The sequence below is a fragment of the Ipomoea triloba genome, chromosome 5, assembly GCF_003576645.1.
Source record: "Ipomoea triloba cultivar NCNSP0323 chromosome 5, ASM357664v1".
NCBI lineage: Eukaryota > Viridiplantae > Streptophyta > Magnoliopsida > Solanales > Convolvulaceae > Ipomoea > Ipomoea triloba.
Window position 1 is genome coordinate 29,217,458 of NC_044920.1, and position 20,687 is coordinate 29,238,144.

General features: G+C 35.3%; 4 protein-coding genes and 1 non-coding gene across 5 annotated transcripts; 1 reads left to right on the forward strand and 4 right to left on the reverse strand.

Moving 5' to 3' along the window:
- Nucleotides 1–470: 470 nt before the first annotated feature.
- On the forward strand, nucleotides 471–542 carry TRNAE-UUC. Its single transcript has one exon. It is a non-coding gene; the product is annotated as a tRNA-Glu (tRNA).
- A 528-nt stretch (nucleotides 543–1,070) lies between these two features.
- Nucleotides 1,071–1,424, reverse strand: LOC116020537 (E3 ubiquitin-protein ligase RNF167). Its single transcript, XM_031261008.1, has one exon. The coding sequence runs from the start codon at nucleotides 1,422–1,424 to the stop codon at nucleotides 1,071–1,073; it is 354 nt and encodes a 117-aa protein (XP_031116868.1).
- Nucleotides 1,425–3,882: 2,458 nt separating this feature from the next.
- Nucleotides 3,883–4,699, reverse strand: LOC116021188 (protein preY, mitochondrial). The gene is made up of 3 exons (XM_031261801.1): nucleotides 4,554–4,699; nucleotides 4,401–4,455; nucleotides 3,883–4,232 (listed from the first exon to the last, which is right to left on the reverse strand). Exons 1-3 carry the CDS (start codon nucleotides 4,652–4,654, stop codon nucleotides 4,137–4,139), a joined length of 252 nt encoding a protein of 83 aa, XP_031117661.1. The 5' UTR covers nucleotides 4,655–4,699; the 3' UTR covers nucleotides 3,883–4,136.
- Nucleotides 4,700–5,012: 313 nt separating this feature from the next.
- LOC116018710 (protein MID1-COMPLEMENTING ACTIVITY 1-like) lies at nucleotides 5,013–9,484 on the reverse strand. The gene is made up of 9 exons (XM_031258676.1): nucleotides 9,345–9,484; nucleotides 8,967–9,019; nucleotides 8,162–8,753; nucleotides 7,237–7,649; nucleotides 6,914–7,023; nucleotides 6,182–6,253; nucleotides 5,802–5,908; nucleotides 5,437–5,530; nucleotides 5,013–5,283 (listed from the first exon to the last, which is right to left on the reverse strand). The coding sequence occupies exons 3-9, from the start codon at nucleotides 8,567–8,569 to the stop codon at nucleotides 5,231–5,233; spliced, it is 1,257 nt and encodes a 418-aa protein (XP_031114536.1). The 5' UTR covers nucleotides 8,570–8,753; nucleotides 8,967–9,019; nucleotides 9,345–9,484; the 3' UTR covers nucleotides 5,013–5,230.
- A 7,079-nt stretch (nucleotides 9,485–16,563) lies between these two features.
- Nucleotides 16,564–20,616, reverse strand: LOC116020055 (protein FREE1-like). The gene is made up of 10 exons (XM_031260513.1): nucleotides 19,617–20,616; nucleotides 19,350–19,436; nucleotides 19,129–19,260; nucleotides 18,587–18,721; nucleotides 18,392–18,457; nucleotides 18,184–18,294; nucleotides 17,873–17,965; nucleotides 17,206–17,236; nucleotides 16,967–17,034; nucleotides 16,564–16,842 (listed from the first exon to the last, which is right to left on the reverse strand). The coding sequence occupies exons 1-10, from the start codon at nucleotides 20,409–20,411 to the stop codon at nucleotides 16,765–16,767; spliced, it is 1,596 nt and encodes a 531-aa protein (XP_031116373.1). The 5' UTR covers nucleotides 20,412–20,616; the 3' UTR covers nucleotides 16,564–16,764.
- Between the last annotated feature and the right edge of the window lie 71 nt (nucleotides 20,617–20,687).

A 20,687-nucleotide genomic window follows, 5' to 3' on the forward strand; every position in this document is an offset into this window, starting at 1 on the left:
CATTAATATGGTAATACTGTTAAAACTGTGGGGTGCAGAAAAAAAAAAAAAAAAAAAAAAACATTAATATGGTAATACTGTTAAAACTGTGGGGTGCAGGTGGGCATGTAGCAAGGCATGCTCCTCCATATCACCCTCTCTGGTCCTTTTATGTGGGTGTGGGCCTTCAATTAAAGATAACACCCTACGACGTACTACAAATTCCATGAAATGACAAAAGGTTTTGATGAAACATTTGATACGAATGTTGGGGCCCGCCCATCATGTTTTTTGGGCAAGGCTTCACTTTCTCCTAGCCAATGTATGTTTTTATTTTGGAAAGTTATGAGTTGGATGAATGAATACGATAAAACAGAAAGAGATTGTAGGCTTTGTATAAAAAGAGAATAAAGTTGATTCTTTGTCTCCAAGTTTCTGCTTCATATTTAGCGACCATTAAGAATCCATTAAGCTGACAGTTGGCATGTGCTTCCGTTGTCGTCCAGCGGTTAGGATATCTGGCTTTCACCCAGGAGACCCGGGTTCGATTCCCGGCAACGGAAAACCATATTTTGCTTGCTTGCTAGCGTTTTCCATCGTCCTTATGTTAACAGAGCCCAAAATGGAAAATATAATGCTATTTTTACTATGAACAGATACTCAGATACGTTATGAACAGATAGAACCAGAAAAGATACTAAGCCAGAAAGAGGGAAAAGATACTAAGCCAGAAAGAGGGGAAGATTGAGTAATTTCATCGTCTATTTGTTAACAGAGCCAAAAGAGTAGTTATGAACATACATTCTATTAAAAACTAGGGGAAGATTGAGTAATTTCATCGTCTATTTGTTAACAGAGCCAAAAGAGTAGTTATGAACAGACATTCTATTAAAAACTACATTCTATTAAAAACTATTTGTTAACAGAGCCAGAAAGAGTAATTATGAACAGACATTCTATGAAAAATATAATGCTATTTTTTCTCAATCAGTAGTCATGAACAAATACTAGAGTCAAAATGAGTAGTTATGAACGTATACTACCGACAGAGCCAGAAAGAGGGGTAGATTGGGCAATATTTATTAAGAATTTCAGAAACCAGCTATATGGAAAGAGGAAAACCATATGAGCATCTCCTCCGTCAACACTGCTACCTTTTCCGGCTTATCTCCGTCGTTATTTTCCACGGCGAAGCGGCAAACGGGGCAGGTTTTCCGGCTTCCGCTCAGCCATCTATCAACGCAGTCCCTATGGTACTCGTGCATGCATGGCAACACTCTCACGTCATCTCCCTCTTTCAATCTCGACAAGCACACACTGCACAACGCTTTACTCCCACTAAGCCCGGCCTCGGCCACCTCGTACGACCACGAATCCTTGATTCTTTGCGGGTGTTTGGGGGCGAAGAGGCTGCATGTGAAGATCACCAGTTTCTTGAACACCATTGGATGGGTTTCTCAAATTAAAGCATGTTTGATTTTCATTAGAAAAGAGGGTCATGTACAGCCTGTTGAGAGAGAATATATAGAGAGAAGGATTTGATTTTAGGAGACATATCTGGGATGGCTTTTTTGTATTTGTATGTTTGGCGTTTGCTTGGATTGAAAGGGTGGTTGGAATAACAAGAATTTAGACGGTGATTTTGAGTGTTCAACACAAGAGGTTGTTCTTTGAAAACTTCGTTTGTTGTCTTATTAAACTCCTTAATTAACATTAATCTCCATCGTCTACCAAAAATAGTACTGCTCCAATATTGGAGGATGGAGGTGTCAGTTTGAAAGAAAAGAGCTGCCTAATTGCTCATATCTGAATTGCATCCTAAGCTTTATATATCTCCATTGCCAACCCACCAAGAAATCTTTAATCATTTGAAAACATAGTCTGAACCGTCTTCGTCTATGCAAATTAAATACTACCTCAGTCCCATTTTGTTTGTCTGATTCGGTTAACGAGGCTTGACTGAAGTTATTTTTAATTCAATTTTTCATAATATTAAATTTAGTATTAATATATAAAATTTATATATTTAGAAACTACATTAAAAGTACTATTGAACACAAAAAATCAAATTTAAAAATAATTAAAAATTACTAAAGAAATTAAGCAATGAAGAAAGAGTTGATTTGACCAATGAATACTAAACAGGACAGGTAAAATGGGACAGAGGGAGTAATATTTTTGGTTTTCTTTTCAAGCTTTACTGGATAGTGGATATTCGATAAGGACTTGGGAGCTAGCTCAGCTCCTCTGATATTTTCACACACCTACCTACATTCTGGGAGTGTTAAGTGGATGTCGACTTTTATAATACGTAAATGTTTTGTTAGATACTTAGATAGGAGACACCAGATTTGACAAGTATTGGTTAGCAACCGCAAGTTCAAGTTGATGATAGATAATGCATCTATCTCAATCTTTCATTTTTGTCAAGTGACACCACATAGCATTTTCAAGAACCACATTCTATTCTCTTGCGCTTCCAAAATGCTCTCTTACTTGGTAATGGCTAGACCGGAGAAGAATGATATAAAGGATTGCACTCCAATTTCGAGAGTCTCATTGCCTTTGTCCTAAAGTCTCTTCACTTTAAAAAAGATTACATTCCAATCCTTAGAGCCCCACCACTCTTGCCCTAAGGCTTTGGAGGAGGAGATAAACTACTGAATGTGTCTCAATAAGCCATGCCAAGCCCGCACTCTGCGGCGGCCAGCAAAATTAAGCTATTAACTTCTTTGGATTGATCAACTAGTTGAGTTCTGTCCCAGAGCATTCCTGGCCTTTCCCATTTTACACAATATGGCACAAAAAGCTTATGGGAAGATTATTCTATCACTGATCATGAATGATCCTTCTGCAACCCATGAATCTGGTAATACACAACATCACCAAACCACTATATCTTTCTCCCTTGATATCTGGTATACTACCAAACCGATAGAAAGGAAGCAGCTCAGAGATGCAGTCAAGTTTAAAAACAAAAAGTTCTTCAGGTAGTAAAATATCATTCTTACTCTCATTTGCAATCTCAGCAGCTGCACATTAATATGCAAAATTACAGTGGTAGTTCTGCAATGCACTCTAGAGCTGTCATATATTCCAGTTCAATATCTATGAAAAGACATCCAAATTAGACATCAATACAGCCCAAGAGGGCCACAGAATCGTTCACTCTCCAAGAAAACCCTTAAAGGTTCATCTAGATACCGAAACTTTTAAAATGGATCACAGAGAATAGAATATGACATTTCATTATTACTAGTCAGACTCCATCCCCCCAAAAATATCTAACAGCATCTGCAATTACCCGCTGGTGAGACATTGTTTTCCAAGATGTCCTACCTTGCAAAAAGATTTAACTTAAAATGCCAAGAGGCCAAAGTACAGATGCCATTATGCATTAGGTTACATGCATGCTCATATAACATATTTTATCCTTAGAATCTATAGACCTAATTCTAATATCCAATCATAAATCTATATACAACCAATTTTTTCAACAAAAATTCCTTACCAGTATTTCTCTGCAAATAATTTCTTTTCCATTTTGAAGGTTAACCGGCCTAGCCCTACCCTATACAATGCTTGGACACGATATAGCTGTCTTTTCCAAATGCGTGTAACCTCTAAACATAGAGTAGCATGAGACTTATCAAACAAAAATGAAAATGACTAACTAAAAATGTCAGCTCCAGCATGTGTGAAATAACAACACCAGTGTTAACACAAAAATGAGAATAACATAACATAAGCACTTAGTTGCTCTTGAAGCAATTCTTTGAAGTGAAGATAAGATGAGTTATTGCATGAATTAAAATGCCTGCGTGATAACAAATAGTAGTATTCTATTCGATATAGAAAGCACTAACAAGATGTCAAGAATCCAAATTAAATACTGTGTGAAAATGTATCCAGATGAAAAATTATTATTCATTCTTTCCAAAGGATTGACAGTTTTTACAGCCTAAAATAAATTAAAGGCATTAGAAATGAGGACTTGTAATAAGCATCAGCAGAATATGTCCAATTCAAGAGCATAATTAACATAAAGCCTTGATCAGTTGATCATAAGTAAAGATCCAAAGAGTAACCTTAATTGGCTTTGTGCATACACATACACATTCTCTATATAAGCTTAAGTAACTCAACTATGTTCCTCCCTATTTCACTCCAGGTGAAGCAGCAACATCAGAAGCATCGTTGGTTTCAATTATCTTGCCGTCCGCGGGAACAAGATGGGGAATCCCATCCACTATCTAATTACAATATAGAATTAATAATTCAAAAACCGAATCAACATTTATGATTTCATGATTGAACTGAAACTAGTGACCAAAATTACTTGATTAACAAAATGAGTGAGCAAGCTAGATTAAATCCAACTACACTTGAAGAAAAGTTAAAAAAAAAATAAAAATACTTACCGGATATGAGACTCCGATTGTGTCGCTGATAAGAGAATTCGTTTTCTCGCATAGCCTACAAAGATTATTGGTTATCGATGATTCACAGCTGGAGTTGAGCAAAAAGAATAAAAATAAAAAAAGATGAATGTGGATTGAGCTGAGCGAAGGAACCTCAAAGGTTGCTTAGAAAGTGGGCAAACCAGAAACTCAGAAAGTGTCTTGTTGATTCCAACTCCGACGTCTTTCAGAAGTGTTTTCCCAAATCTCACCATTTTTATTTGAAACTCACGCAGACTAGGTTGAAGGACGTTATGTTATGCGCTGGGTAAAGTGACCTCAATTAAAACGACGTCGTTGGCTTCAGACGGCTAGCTTAGAGCCTTAGACTAAATCGTCTTTCATCTATCTTGCTTATATTAAATGTTTAAAAGACATGGGAGTATTTTAAGTATGAAATTGTAAAAATAATATATTCATTAACCTTGCTATTCTGCCATCTCTGACTCACCTTGCTCAATTATGATTAGTTCGTCCGTTAATTTGATCCATCCATTATGAAGGTTCCATTAAAATTTCCAGTATTAACCATTAACCGACTGATGCTCCATACTACTCTTTGAATTAAGAATGTTGAAGAGTGAAACCAATTAAATCAATCATTAATGTTCACTCGAAAGAGACAATGGTATCATATTTACATGAAGTTCAATCTTGATAAGGGGTAAAAGGTACTTTACAGAGAGGTAGGCTTGAATAAAAGAACAATCCATATGTATCCATGACACCTAGCTATTATCTCTCTAGTTTTAATATTAGTATGCTAAATCCTGAAATATCAGCCATACTTTCTACGATTCCATGAATTGGGTGGATGGAGGGCTTGTTTTTGTCTTGTGTGTACCTGCATGTTTTATCAGCCTTCAGCTATCATTTATAAATAATAATAAGAATAAAAATGGGTTTAATTTGATGCAGAGATGAACTGCTCAAGTTCAGATTGATATTGTTAATAACCATTTCTAGCTGTAAGCATGAGGTCTGGTGAAAAGCATACCGTCAATTCCACGAATCTCAATTTCACGCCATTCCTGGACCAGGGCACAGCAACAGCACATCAAGTGAGACAGGAAATCGTCAATGAACCCTCCCTGCACATAAAAGTACAATAAAGATTCATCCACAAGATATTACAACATATATAGTTTAATAGATATAAAAAGAGGCTGTGAGAGAGTGTAGCAGTCTGTTCTACTTATTATTATTATTTAATACAATAATAATATGAAGAAGGTGGGCAAGAAGCCTTCAGAGTTATAGACTTTTGTGCTGGTGTATTCTGGTTCCAGAAGTTGGATAACCAGGTTTCAATTGCAGATGTGAGTATAGAATATGATATTCATGGTGAAGGAAAGAAGATACCGGGATGCTTAGCTTTTTCCGCAGCTTCCTTCTGATGCAACATGTGTAACAGCAGCAGGACAATATTAAGGAGTATGCCATTAATTCATTACAAGCTTCAGCTGAAGCTGTATTCAGACAAAAAATAAAAAGATAATGAAATTAAGAAAACAAAGCCTAAATCACAGTGAGGTACAACTTCTAATATAAATGAAGAATTGAGTTGTAGGAAAATTTTGAAGACAACTATTCACATCAATGAAAAAAGGGGATATCTAGGAGTTCTTGTGATTTGTTGTGATTAGAGTTATCTATCATATAATTGATTGTATTCTTTGATCATGAATTAGAAATGTTGTACTCAGAGTATCAATATACATATAGGATTTAAAGCAACTCACATATATGCCTGTTGGTTGCTGCAGTTGCAATTCTTGAAAATGTCCCACAAGGAAATAGTAAGGTTTTTATGCCTGCAAAAAGAGAGAAGTCAAAAATATAACTAAATTCCATCCTCAGCTTTTTACAGATAAATGTAGCAATGCCCTCAAAATCCTAGAGGTTTGGATTCCAAAAGGGCCAAGATGCTATTAATGTTATGAAATAAGACGTACTGAGTGAGAACTATGTATCATGTTGCAACTGCAAATTTGAAATTAGTGGTCTATAACTAGTTTAAATGCTTATTTTCTTCTTTGCATCCAGATGAAACACTAAATGGTATCCGCAGGCAATTTTGAGTGCTTTGGTTCATTGCTTCTATGTCAACCCCAAGCTCCCCTACAAGTCTATGCACATTATCTGAACTAACACATTAACAGGTTTGGCCACCGCCATCCCCAATCTCTCTCTGAGTAATGTATACTTGTAATATGCCCACATAAGTACTAAGCTTTCAATCATCCAGTGATCTAGTTTCAAAGTTTGCAAGTCTATTTAACATAAAGAGATCACCTTTCTCTCATCTGAATTCAACTTGTGTGGAAAAAGAAAACCCTTAAATGGCTAAGTGCCATTTATTACAAGTACTACTTCATTCATCCATATAATGTCTATATTGATGGGATTTTGGATGTTGATTTTTATTTTTTCCGTTTGTGTTAAATAACATAGAGCAGTGTTCTGTAGCATACACAGAAGAGGTTCTGAACAACAGCCCAAAAGATCTGAATGCCATTCTTCATATCGATGTGAGCCCTTAGAAGAAATCAAGTCGTGTTTGGATGAAACTGAAGAAGTGTTTCTGCAAAATAAAATGCACTAAGTAACAAACTAGCAGAAAGTTAATAAAGTACAGGATACTGACTGATCTGTGCCTAGACATAATGAATTCACATTTATCAGAAATAGTTTGAAGCAACCCCAAAAAATTAATAATAACTAAAAAGGAATGGGGAGGAACGTATATTTATGTTCTACTTTAAACATAAAATGATTTCTTTTATTAAAAAATTACCTTGAAGTTGACCATTTTTCATCATTATTTCCATAGCTTTGATCATAATTTTGCTTATCACTATCAGCATCTGAATAACCATGCTCCACCTTGAGAGGTTTGGCAGGTAAACTCTTGTCCGGAAGAGAAGTAGCAGCAACAACTTCTGTGACATCAAGAAGATGTTGAATGAATTCACACTGATTTACATCTAAATTAGCTTGTGAACGTTGCAGCTCTAGCTGTAGTTTTTCATTTTCTTTTCGAATAGCCTCATTGATGGGCACGGTTGGATAGGTACAAGAAAGCGTTTTCTTCAATACAACAGTATCATCTGTGGAGGGTTCTGGTTTCATTATGACTTCTTGTACCTTCCTGTCTTCATCATCCAGTGTGTATTCTCGTTGATCCATTTCAATAATTTCCAATCTCTCCTGGCAATTGTGGAAAGAGTTAATAATATAGGAGTAAAAAGAGGAATACTGCTGTCCAGAGTAAGCAGGTTATTTCATCTTGCTTTAAGCAGCTATGTGTTAGTCAACCCCATGGGCCTTAAGGATTAGATACACCGGTTTAGCAAATTTTGATCAGACCAAATCACACACATTCCCAAACATATACTAGACATGCACAATCCATTCATTATGGACCATAATAAAACTAAGAATTTTAAGAGGCCCAAGTTAATTGCTGTAGTTCATAATCAGGTACAAGCTACATAATCTGACAAAGAATTGTTGAACAGACAGCAATCCCTGTTCACCACATAATTATTTTGATGGAACTTGAGTATGTTTGGGTCTCCTGTTAATAAAGTTTTCCAGATAAGCATGGAAAAGGGATAGTAGAACCGTGGGTGCAAATAATTTGCATTTCAGAGCAAATAACAGGATATGATAATAATGATATCCCAAAAAGATATAACAGAGAGAAGAAATTTCAGTACCCTGACTCTAGTGTTGTCCACAAGAGTAATGAGGGGGATGATCTTCAAATATCTGTCTATCTCACTCTGAGCCCTTCTGAACTGGTACACAATGTTCCATCCCATAGCCAACAGATAAAGATAGCTCCTGTCTTGGCAACTGTTAACCAGAATATAGGACCTTCTCAGTGCATCCTCAAGCAGTTCTAATGGCTCCCTTGTTTCTGGATACTTCTTAAGCTCAGTTATCTTTAGCTGCTCCAACAAATTGCCAATTAACTTCAGATGCTGTGCAAACTGCCTACAATTCTTCTTGTGCATCTTGGCTGTGCTTGCCGCCTTCACTATCATCCCAATTAGCTTCATAGCATCAATCCCAGTCAACTGGGCAACAGTTGCTAGGTCCCCCAAATTCTCCCATGAAGCCATTTTCACTCCAATCAAGCAATTATCTGAATATCAGATTTCTCCCAAAAAAAATCTTCTGAATCAAAACTCAAGTAACTTTCATAAACATGCAGTGCTAAACAACTGGGAGAGATGATCAACAGTCATGAATGTAGATCTTGAAGTATTGAACACGAAGAATCTCTAGTACTTCATCACTCTCCAGCTGCAACGAGAAAATTCAACATGAGTCAATGAGATCTCATAAGAAAGTTTCCATTATACCTTTCGTTTTCCACTTCAAAAAAATAGCAAAAAATAACAATAAAAAAAAGTAAAATATTGTTTGACTCATCTCTTTAGTCTTTATCAAAAGGAACGAAAAACTTCCATAACTGAAGAAAAAAAAAAAAAAAAAAAAAAAAAAAAAAAACATCACCTGAAAGTAACCGCAACCGCCGTCGCCGTCAATTCACTGATCTTCGCCTGTGACTGGAATTCAAAATTCCGTCAATGAACAACAATTTTTTCCAATAACGGCATTAAATTAACCATGAACATAAACATTAACAAGCAATGCAACTATGCAAACAGGTGTAGACAAAATCAATATACATACGTATTTTACATTTACATGAGAGTATATAAAGTGCACATACGTAATTGTAAAAGAAAAACAACGGAAATACGGTTGTGATAAGTTTATGCACTTGGTTAATGCGGAGTCTCAAGGAAATAGTGAAATTGAGAGGAAATGGAGATATATAGAATTCTGTGATTGCATTTCGGGAAGCCATGAATACGCCATATAGCTTACCCAAAAAAACGGTTGGGAGGATGAGAGAGAAAGTCCTTCGACGCGGCGTCGGCTACGGCGGGGATTTGTCCGGGCTCGCTTTTCGCCGCTGCACTTCACACACACTGAGAGCTTCTCTGCTCAGTTGCTTTTATTTGGCTGCGAGCGAGCGAGTACGTCCACCGCTAGACAGCACAGTGCTTGGCTGGTGCTATGTAAAATGACTCAAATGCCCTCTGCGTTTTCGCCTTATTGCGTCTTTGCCAGCGCTCGTCACGGGTCTTTGTCTGTTTTTTTTTCTTTGTTTTTTTTTAAGAACATAATATTTAATATTTGGAACAAAAATTCTACTTAAAAGATTCTAAAAACTTAATCTTAGATTTTACTCTCACTGATGAGTTGTGTGGTGCCAAAAACTTTGTGGTCTAGTGGCACTCAGTTACACTCTTATATGAGAGGAAGTGGGTTCGAGCCTCAATCGAGTACTCGATTAACATGTCACGTTGACGAGCTACGAGCTAAAGTACCCCAACGACAATGAGAGTAGCATTACCTTCACGTACCAGGCAGACGACAATGAATTGCTGAATTGCTAATTACCCCTTCACGTACCAGACACGAGCTTATGAGAGTAGCAGGACTAAAAGGCATGAATGTTGAATGACTTGAATCCGTCTACACAATTTTTATTTTTTTTTTAATTATTGAGGTTTTAAAAAAATCTCTTTTTTTTTTTTCAAAAAACGGATCGAAAAAGTTGCTCAAATTAACTTTAAAATTTTAATGTTTTGATTTTTTTTATTAATTAACAAAACATTCCGAATTCATATTGACTATTTAACTTGATCAAACAACTAATGGTAGTCAAACAAGCGAACCAAAATTGATTGATCAACTATGTTATCAAACATGTATCTTTTTTAGTTGACTAAATTTATTTCAATATACTCTAATCATTTAATCAAAATTTTCCCTTCTTGTAAGATGGTATTTCGGCTTGGACGGTCACCAACTCAAAATCACAATAAAATAGGTAAATATTACAAGTTTGTTTGTATCAATTAAGTCACGTTAAATTTCATTATATTTTGGAGTGTTTGTAGTGCTCGAGATCAGAGTTGATATATGTTTTAGAATTTGTAGTAGAGTGTAAAGAAATTTTGAAATGATTTTGATCGAGTTTGAGGGCAACGATGATGTATGTAGTCTCCGTTCATCTTTGATTATGGAGTTTTTTTATAGTGAAATAGGATGTAACATTTGGGACAAGATATTCATGGTAAGTTAATTATTATGCATGGTGGAATAAAAGCTACTCATGTGATCGAGTAATGATTATTTATGGTAAATAATGTGTAGTTATGAGTGTTAATGGTGAAATAATGATGACTGAAATAGTCAAGATTTATGCATGGTAAATATATTGATGACATAATGGATATTTTATTTGGAATAATGTTGTTACGGTTACTTTGACCAAGATTCATGGTTTTCTAATGATTAATGTGATCGGATCAATCTCATTAGTCTAGTCGTTTATCAATCTTTTTTTTTTTTTTTGTGTTGTTTAATGTCATTCAGATATATACCAACCGAATTCGCTGAGTGTTTGTTTTATTATTAGTCAGAATAAGGAAGAAGGGGTAGGTGACAGCTGGATATATAGTAAACTTGGCTTGCATGTGTAGATAGATAAGTTGCAGCCAATGAACATGGGATGAGAGGATAAAGAGGATTGAGAATAACTCACTGAGTTAATGAGGCGTTGACGTGTGTTTGCAGGTCTTTTATTATTATTATTTTCTCAAATACATTAAATTTCTCAGCTTACAATATCTAAGTGGATAGAAGCAGGGATTTATGAAATTAGGAAATAAATTTACAATTTTGTTGGATCAAGCTTTAATAGTCGCAGTGTGAGAGTTACGCACATCGAATGTTTGGTAAATATATATTAGCTGATAGCTATTAGTTAATTGAGTTAGTGAGTTTGACTATTATTAACTTATTGTAAAAAGATGATTTGTAAATTAGTTGTTAATTGATAGATAATTACATGCAAAATGACTTTCTTAAAAAGCTTATCGAAAAAGCTACTTTTAGTAGTTTTTAAAATTTTAGCGTTTTGGAACAATAAATTGTTACAAAAAGTTAATTTTGGTTGTTTAACCAAGTCAAACAACTAATAATGGTCAAACCAACTAAAATTGACTGATAAGCTAACTATGTTACCAAACAATGTCACAATTTGGTAGGTTTTTTTTAGACATTAGACACTAATCATCCCACCTAACGGGTTTATGAGTCATCATGATTTACCATCTTCACAAGTTCTGTCGGGTCAATATGTAACAACTCTATGAGGACTTCGGAATAGAGATTTCGTCTTTTGTCAGCAAGAAAAACAAACTATTTTTTATATTTAATTAATTATAGGAAAACTATAGTTATGTTCCGTTACATGCTTTAATAACATTTCAAGTATGTGTGTTTGTTAGGCTTAACTCCAACTATTCCTGTAGCATCCAATAACAGTTATTGCTACAATCGCGTTTTATGCATTTAAATCAATTAATAAAAAGTCATTCAAATTATTTATAGTTTAATCTTTTGGATTATTTAATTTAATATTAAAATATACTAATTAAAAATAAATTATAAATATTATGAACAACAAGTTACCATAAATGACGATCAAAATTGGCATAACAACAATAAATTGCATATTGATTTCTCTTAAATGAACTTATTTTATTAGTCAATAAATACAAGATCATATCAAGGGCAACAAAATGTTCATCTATAATAATAATAATAATAATAATAATAACAACAACAACAACAACAACAACAACAACAACAACAAAAACAATAACAACAACAACAACAACAACAACAACAACAACAACAACAAAAAGAGAGAAAAGGGGTAAAAATAAGGAAAGCAATATGGTATATGGAAGAGCAATAATGTTGTGTAAATACCGAAAATGGAACTGCCATGTGGTGGACCATCATACTTGTCCGTGCCGCGTGGCAAAAGTGGCACATTGTACATCCGACACGTAATTCCTACTTTTTAGCGAAGTTATCTTTTTAAGTAGCCTATCGTTGATTGAAAATTATAAAATGAAGGTGTTGGATTAGAGATAAATAAATTATATATATATATATATATATATATATATATATATATATATATATATATATATATATATATATGGTGTCGTTACAAGTAGAATTGTCTTGGGGCATAACCACATTAGTCAATTTTCCGGACGGATTAAGAGAACTCCTGGAGCATAATGCTTAGGGTGTAACTACAAATAGACGTCACTAATTATCGGGACTTTCAGGTCCTCATCCTCACCAAAAAAAAGGTATATATATATGATGTGTTCAGTCACGACAAAATCATTAATACTAAAAGTAGTAATTTTTTTCCTAGTGCTACATAAGTTAAATTTACTATACATAATGGGTTACACAAATAGGATTACACTATCCACGGCCTTGCTTTTTGAACATAAAGTTGCATCATTCTACTGGAATTAACGTAGAGAGAAATCCAACATAATTATTAGTGGTTAAGGTAGTTTGCCTTTTACCATATCGGATCTATCCCCCACTTCTTCCTCCCTATTTGTCTCTTCATTCTTTTCATGATCATAATAATTATATGCATAAAGCGTTACACCGAAATTTGTTTCAAACAATTTTATATGCGTAAATACGTTTTTAGCAAAAATATATTATACATTCACGATTTTGTTAGTAAAATATAATAAAAAGAGTGGCAAATAATTGATTAAAAAAGAAGAAGAATTAAAGGTTCTAGAAAATAAAAATTAGATAAAATAGCTATGAACAGATACTACATTGTAACAGAGTCAGTAGTACTAAAAAAACAAATTAGATAAAGTGGATGGGAGCAATGTGGGGTGTATAAGTATGTGATATATATTGGCGTCAAGCAATTGAAAATTTGATGAGTGGGAGCATATGCATATATATGAATGCAAATAATTCACCGTGGCCCCTATATATCCTACCCCATTACTACTCCACTATCTATCTAAAATATTATATTAATTCATACATACACGAAATTGGAATCATATTATATAGTTGCACCAAAAGATATAAGATTCTCTGCCACTATATACAATATCACCGAGCGTGCCAAATTGTTTGTTAGGTAATTGGCTGCATGTTGGAGTCATTATATTTAATTTCCTCTGCCACCAATATTTAAGGGGTCAAGGTAGGTCGAAATTTGTGGGTCAGCTCTAAACTGTACCGCAGTAGGACGGATTAGGGCCTAAACATTTTGGCTAGCAAAAATGCGGACCTCGCGGGCTAGTCCCCGGTTCCACGTGCCCGCGAGCTTTTCAATATATATATTTAATAAAAAAAATAGTAAAGTGTTATATTGTGAAGAGAGAGATAGGGGAAGAAACAGGCTAATGGAGATGTTGATAGGTGTTTAATTAGTTAAAATTGGTAGTTAACCGATTGGTATGCATTTGTCTTCATCGTGACAGATAAGAAACACTATATGTATGTTTCAGCAGAATCCTCGTACCCAAAGTTAGGTTTGTTGGTGCAATTTAGTAGTAAGGTTTGTCGGTCATTATTTTTGTTGTAATGGCAATTAATGCGTTGTTTTCCAGAAATTAGTTGTTAATCAACAATGCGTCGCTGTCCATTTAGTTTCCCGGAGCTCATTCATATAAAGATGTTTTTTTGTCGGCCTGCTGATGACCCATATGAGATACATGTATTTGTTTTACTTCTAAATTCTAAATAATTTCTTTATTACTTATTACATGTATTTTCTTATATCCTAAATTTAAAAAAAAAAATGTGACAAGATATTTATACATCCGTGCAATTGACATAAAACTCCACATGCTAAGTTGGCATATGCCCTGGAACAAGTGTTAGGACGACCCTCTCATTCTCTCAAGTACCTCCTCTTACTTGTATCATTTGAAATAGAAAACGAAAATGCTTTATAACTTGATTTAACAATGTTAAAAAGAGAAAAGTTTTGTTTTTATTTATGTTTTAATTTGAAGACGAATTTGTTTTTTTTTTTTAATAAACTTTTTGAGAAAGGAAACTTTTTCATTTGTTGAATAGGTGGAATTGTGGAAAGATTTCCAACAATAGCATGCCAATTGCCAGCCTTCAAAATGAAGGTGGATAGGGATTTTGTTAGAAGTAAAAGAATAAGGCAGGCTGGTGAGAAATAAAGTAGTTTGGTGCAACGTGGTTTTTGTCACTACAAAACAAAATGAAGTTGCAAATATGAGCTGCTACCCGCAGACTACTTTATTTTTTTTTTTTTTTATACACGAGGTTTCTAGCTTACGCTAGACTAATCTTAAGTTCTCAAAACCCTTGCCTAAGAGTCGTTGGAGAAGATAAATCGTCGGTTGCCGGCAACAGTCTCCCAGTCAGTCCTTGTCGTTGACTTTGGCACTCTGCACCAAGAGATTCATCTCTACTCTAACTTTGGGACTTCTAGCTCCAAGATGTCGTTGATCAACTTGGGGAGCCCAATATCCAATATAGGGAACCCAAGAGTCTAAACTCTAACATAGGGATCCCTAACACTAAAATATTATTGGTGGGAGTCGAACCCCACCCTGCCGCTGATGTAAAACATGACTTTTTCTTCAACTAACTCCATTGTAAACTCATCAATTGTCAAATAGTACTAATTAATTGTTATGTTGTTGTATATATTTATATAGATGTGATATAACAAAAACACACTAAGAAAATCTTGCCAAAGGATTTTTTTTTTTTTGAAACAGCCAAAGGAATTAATTGATAACAGAACAATATATTCTTTGTGGTTGCAAGCTTGTCATATTATATCATGCAAAGAATATCACTCTCAATGTTTGAGTTGGTCTTGTTAGTGTTATTAGGTGATGGGCCGGTGGCAACTTTATGTTTTAAAAATAATCTTATCTGACTAATCTTGCTTTAACATAGTTAGATATTATAGTGACAAATATAAAAATAAGTGTGTATTATCTCTGAAATATTTATGGCCTTTGCTACACTCACCTATGTTTAGCTCTCAGCATTTTCACTCCTGATGTGATATTTTATGGTGAATTGAATTTTAAAAAAAAAAAAAAAATACCCACACAAAAATAGCTACATCAAGAGTGGCTATAAATTGAATTTCTCAATATTTATATAATCGTTTTTTTTTCCTAAACTTACTTCATAATGTTCATCTTCTAGCGATATTTTTTTATTTTTTATTTTTATTTTGGGATGAAAGAACATGGGGTTACTTTATTGATATTTTCTATTGTTTATTACGGAGTACTAAATATATGGTCGTTTAAGTAATTGGAGTCGGCCCAAGACCTTGTGGTCAAGTGGCATCTGGTGTCCCGATTAACACTCTCACATGGATGATGGGAGTGGGTTCGAGCCTCAGTGGAGGCAACTGTTGACTCGTTGTGCTTGAGTAGGTTGAGAAAGTAGCTATGAACATATACTACACTGTAACAGAGTCAATAGTACTCGAACAAAAAAAAAAAGTAATTGGAGTCGAAGCCTCATTTTTGAATACTTCTGAGTATGTTGTATGGAAGGGGTATTTTCTTTGTTTCTTAGTATGTTGTATGGAAGGAGTATTTTCTTCGTTTCTTTGTATGTTGTATGGAAGGGGTATTTTCTTCGTTTCTTTTAGTTAGAGATAATATTATTGGTGTTCATAATTTGATAATCATAGAAGTTCTTTGTTTCTTTTAGTTAGAGATAATATTACTGGTGTTCATAATTTGATAATCATAGAAGTTTTTTGTTTCTTTTAGTTAGAGATAATATTATTGGTGTTCATAATTTGATAATCATAGAAGTTTGATATATCTCATAGTCATAAATTCAAATCCAATTCCAATGATCATAGAAACAAAAGCAATTAGGGGTAGCCCCAAGTAATACAGAAGATCCACACTTGTAATTGCAAGGTTACGAGTTTAAATCATTGTCTTCTTGATTTGAGTCGATTAGCTATAGATAATGTGAGTAATTTATTTTCTTGTAGTCCTTTGTTAATTAGAATCACAAGGCAAGATTTACAAACACCAAAACGAGTTGTGAATTTCCCTCATCATTCAAAAAAAAAAAAAAAAAAGCAGCAGCAGCAGCAAAGAATCATATCTATATATGTAATGCGTAATAAAACTACAATACAAACCAATAATTATCAGAAACTCAGGTATTGCAACATATGCGCATTAAAACAATATTATAGATAGTATATCTACAGTGGGAGATATCATTATTCCAAGAGAATGGATACACAATTCTAATTCTTACATCTCTGATGCACACAAATATATGGACAAATCAAAATAGCTCTGAAAGTGAAAGAGCAGTGTGAGATATATGAATGAAGCAAAACTCAATGAGCACTAACAAGGAAAGGATGCTGGCACACGCTGCACTCTATGGTTTCAGATCCTGAAGCTGGGACTTGAACCTGTTGTATCCATCCATGGTAAGTAGAAAATTTAAGTTCAAACGAAAAAAGCTTTTCTATACTATGCACAGTAAGTAAAGCAGAAGATGAAAGTCAGTGTGGCTACACTAACTGACTAACTGACCTGTAAATGGACTGTGCAAATAGGACAAGCAACCTCTCTCATCCTCCCAGATCCCTCAGAACTCTTGCCTGAAAAACAATATTTAGCCAGTTAGCAAGCATACCATGCCCTCTCAGTCAAGTCATGCATATTACTTCTGAAAACTAAGGATTCTATCAACACAGTAAACTAGTGACACTCTTGCCGGAAATTAGTACTAGATAACTAGAATATAGATAAAATCAGATGATGGTTCCTACCCGTTGTCTTGCGATTTTTACTCATCTCCTCCTGTTCCAAATAACATCAACAAGATGAATCAGTAGAAAAAAGGACACAATTTGCTCACACATAAGAACCAAATATACGCAAGACAAAACAAGTAAAAGCATCATAACAGGATTTCTCTAAATTATTGAATCTGTTTGCCAAGGATGCAGCTGGAGGGGATGAAAGTACCCCCCAAGCTGGCCATGCATAAGACTACATTAGCTTCTACTAGGGCCAATTCAGCAAACATGGCACTGCAGACCTATTCTAATTTGGTTTTCTGGATTCACATGAACTTTAGATTGCAGTGCAGCAGGTGTTGTCATCTCAGATTAACAAAACTACAAAAGGCATAGATGTATAGACTAGAAGTTCAATATAGCTGCTAGAGTACAATTTCTCCACCAGGGCACCAGTTTTTCCCTGGTTTAGAAGTTCAGTTATATAAGGACTTGATCTACCAAAAGTTTTATCATTAATGGGATAGAGATCTAGAAGACAGCACAACTTTACATTTCTGTTCAATGTTTTTAATCATCAGCTTATCGTTCAACAATCACGGCATGTTTCTTAAATCTTAAATAGAAAAGGGGGATCCATGAAGCATAAATATGGGTTATATTATGTACAAAGAATAAAAAGATTTTGTATATTTACTTTAAGTTTTCTTGCAAGATCCTCATGGCTCTGTAATCCACCAATCCTTTGAGCAGCTTCTTTTGCATTGCTTAACCTCTGAGTCACCTCTGCCTGTAATGTTACAAGTCAACGAAGCTCTCAACAAACTACTATATTATGAATTATGAACAAAGTCAAGAAAAGGAACACTTCCAAATCCAATTGATCATTTGAAACAATGCATCAATCCTCAGACAGGAGAGACAAAAAAAAGTAGTGTGTTTTCAAAGATGGGAATGACTGACATCCCTATAGTGGTTTGGAAAAGATTCAATCTACCACATACATACCATGCACTGATCGCACACTCGAACTTGTTGAGCATTCTCATCTGCTGTAAGAGCAATTCTACCTTGTGTGCACTTGTCACAGAAGATATCCCCACAATTCCTGCAGTGATGCTGTCCACATACACTTACAAATATGAGATTCATAATTTGTAATAGAGAAGTATTGAATTTTGTCCTTGCAACAACAATTATGTTAACTAATGCTCACCCTTCTGACAAAAGCATTAAAGTCGCTCTTACAATTATTGCACTTGGTGACTGCTTCATCAGGAACCTATTAAAGGAAAAGCTTTCAATAGTTTGCCCAACATAAAATAAAAAACAAAAATCTAGCACGAATTAATATTAGTAGTTTAAAAGAAAATAACAATCATTGAAATCAATATAATGGTCAAAATTCTACCCAGTGATCTTTCTCTTCATTTTGTGGCCTCATTATTTTCATCCAATCAGTAAAACCTTTCTTCCTGTCGGCAAGTTGCTCAGATCCACTTCTGGTAAGATCTGAAGGTCTATTAGTTTCACCCATTTCCTTGACCTGTACATCATACACAGCCTTCAAGTTATGTATCAGAAAAATAAGAAATAGATAAATCACTCATGTAAAGAAGTAAACAGGATGGACATTTAGCCAAACCAGGGAACCTGTAATTAATTGGTACCAGTTAAACCCCAAAACAAACAAAATAGAACACAAATGAGTAAGTAGAAAGGCAAATTGATGATAGACAAAGGCATATAAATGGAGAAAAAACTGGACCATAACATCAGCATATCAGCATTCAATAATAAAATAGATTTGAACTATAACTAATTCAGGAAGGCATATACACATGCACAGTAATAGGTATCAATTCTTGGGAGAAAAAGAAGGAATGGAGATCTAAATGTTGAGCAGTTTAACTTTTAATTGTCCCAAAATAAATAAAGAGGAGATCATTTAACCTGAATACTTGCTGCTGTCACGGCATCCAGGATATTGTTTGTGGTATAGCTGTTTGATTTAAGCCTGATTCGTTTAGGTTCAGTGTCAACTGAGCTTTTGGTCCAAAATGCAAATATATATGAATCCAATACCTATTAAGAATATAAATGCAAAATTTATCGTCTTGGTAACATGCAGGGAAATGAAATCACGATTTCATAAAACCTACACACTAATTTACCTCCCATCTTGCCACATCGTCAAGTGCATATATCTTTAGAGTTCTGCTTGTAGCAGGCTCAAGTATTCTAATCCCATCCAGTCCAATCTGAAACAAGATCACAAACCCAGCACTAAGTGCGTTTATGAATAGTGAATTTCAAGATTATCAGACAAGCATAGAAAACATTTGTAAATCATCAGGGAGCAGCAGATTTGACATATTCAAAATTCTAGCTATTCAAGCAAATGCAAATATCAATAATGCATTACTAAAACATTCACCAACCTGACATAGAACGTCCATGTCAGTCTGGCCATAGCCTTCTGATAAGAGCTTGACACGGAACTTTAGCACGCCACCCTTAGGATCCTCATGTTCCTCAACCTTTGGCACGGCTTTGACAATTTTAGGAAAACTCCCAGAGCCCTTCTGTTCCTTCCCACCTGGAATATTAATAGGCCGTCCATAATCATCAAATAACACTTCACTGGAAGGCTCCGATCTACTACCGCCACTACCACCATATGTATCCTCTTTTCCTCCATTATATTTATAAACACCACTACCATACAGCCCCTGGTCGCCATAGCCACTATAATTCACATTACTCTCAACCGAATTCCCAAAATTCGACCCGCCGGAGCTCCCATACGAGCTCGAGAGATGCGGAGCTGACGAAAACGAAGCTGAATTGTAATTAGGGTTCGGCGGATTATAATTAGCACCAGCTGCCAAATAATCATAACTCAAGCCAGACTGATTTTGATTCTGATTCTGATTCTGGTCGTAGGTATAGTAAGCCCCCGGTTGCTGAGCCTCGAGGTGAGGGAAGGTGTTTGAATACGGAGGTGGCTGAGTAGGGACGTGATCGGAATTCTGGGGATACGGAGGGTAATTCGACGGAAAACTGGAGTAATCGGAGGAAGCATAACCTGGAGAAACCGGCGGAGCCGATGCGTATGGGGCGGTGGCGTGGGCGTACTGAGGATCGGTCGGCGCAGATATAAGGTTAGGGTTTTGATAGTGGGGAGGATAGTACTGTGGATCATAGGAAGAGCCTCCGACGTCGCCGCGGTGCATATTGTAGCGCTTTCCGATTGGATTTGCCGAAGAATGATTTGATCTTTACAGAGATCGATCGATCGATCAGGTTCTAGGGTTAGGGTCCGATGATCCTGGATAAAATACTGGTGGATTCGATGGAGGAAGCTTCTGGTACTGCGATGCGAGAGATTGAAGAAAGGAACAATGAAAATGAGACTTTGAAGAGTTTGTTATTTGGGTGAGAGACCTTGCCCGCCAAGGCCAATTGACCCTACTGTATACGGACTCGGTTCATGGATATCCGTTTTCCCC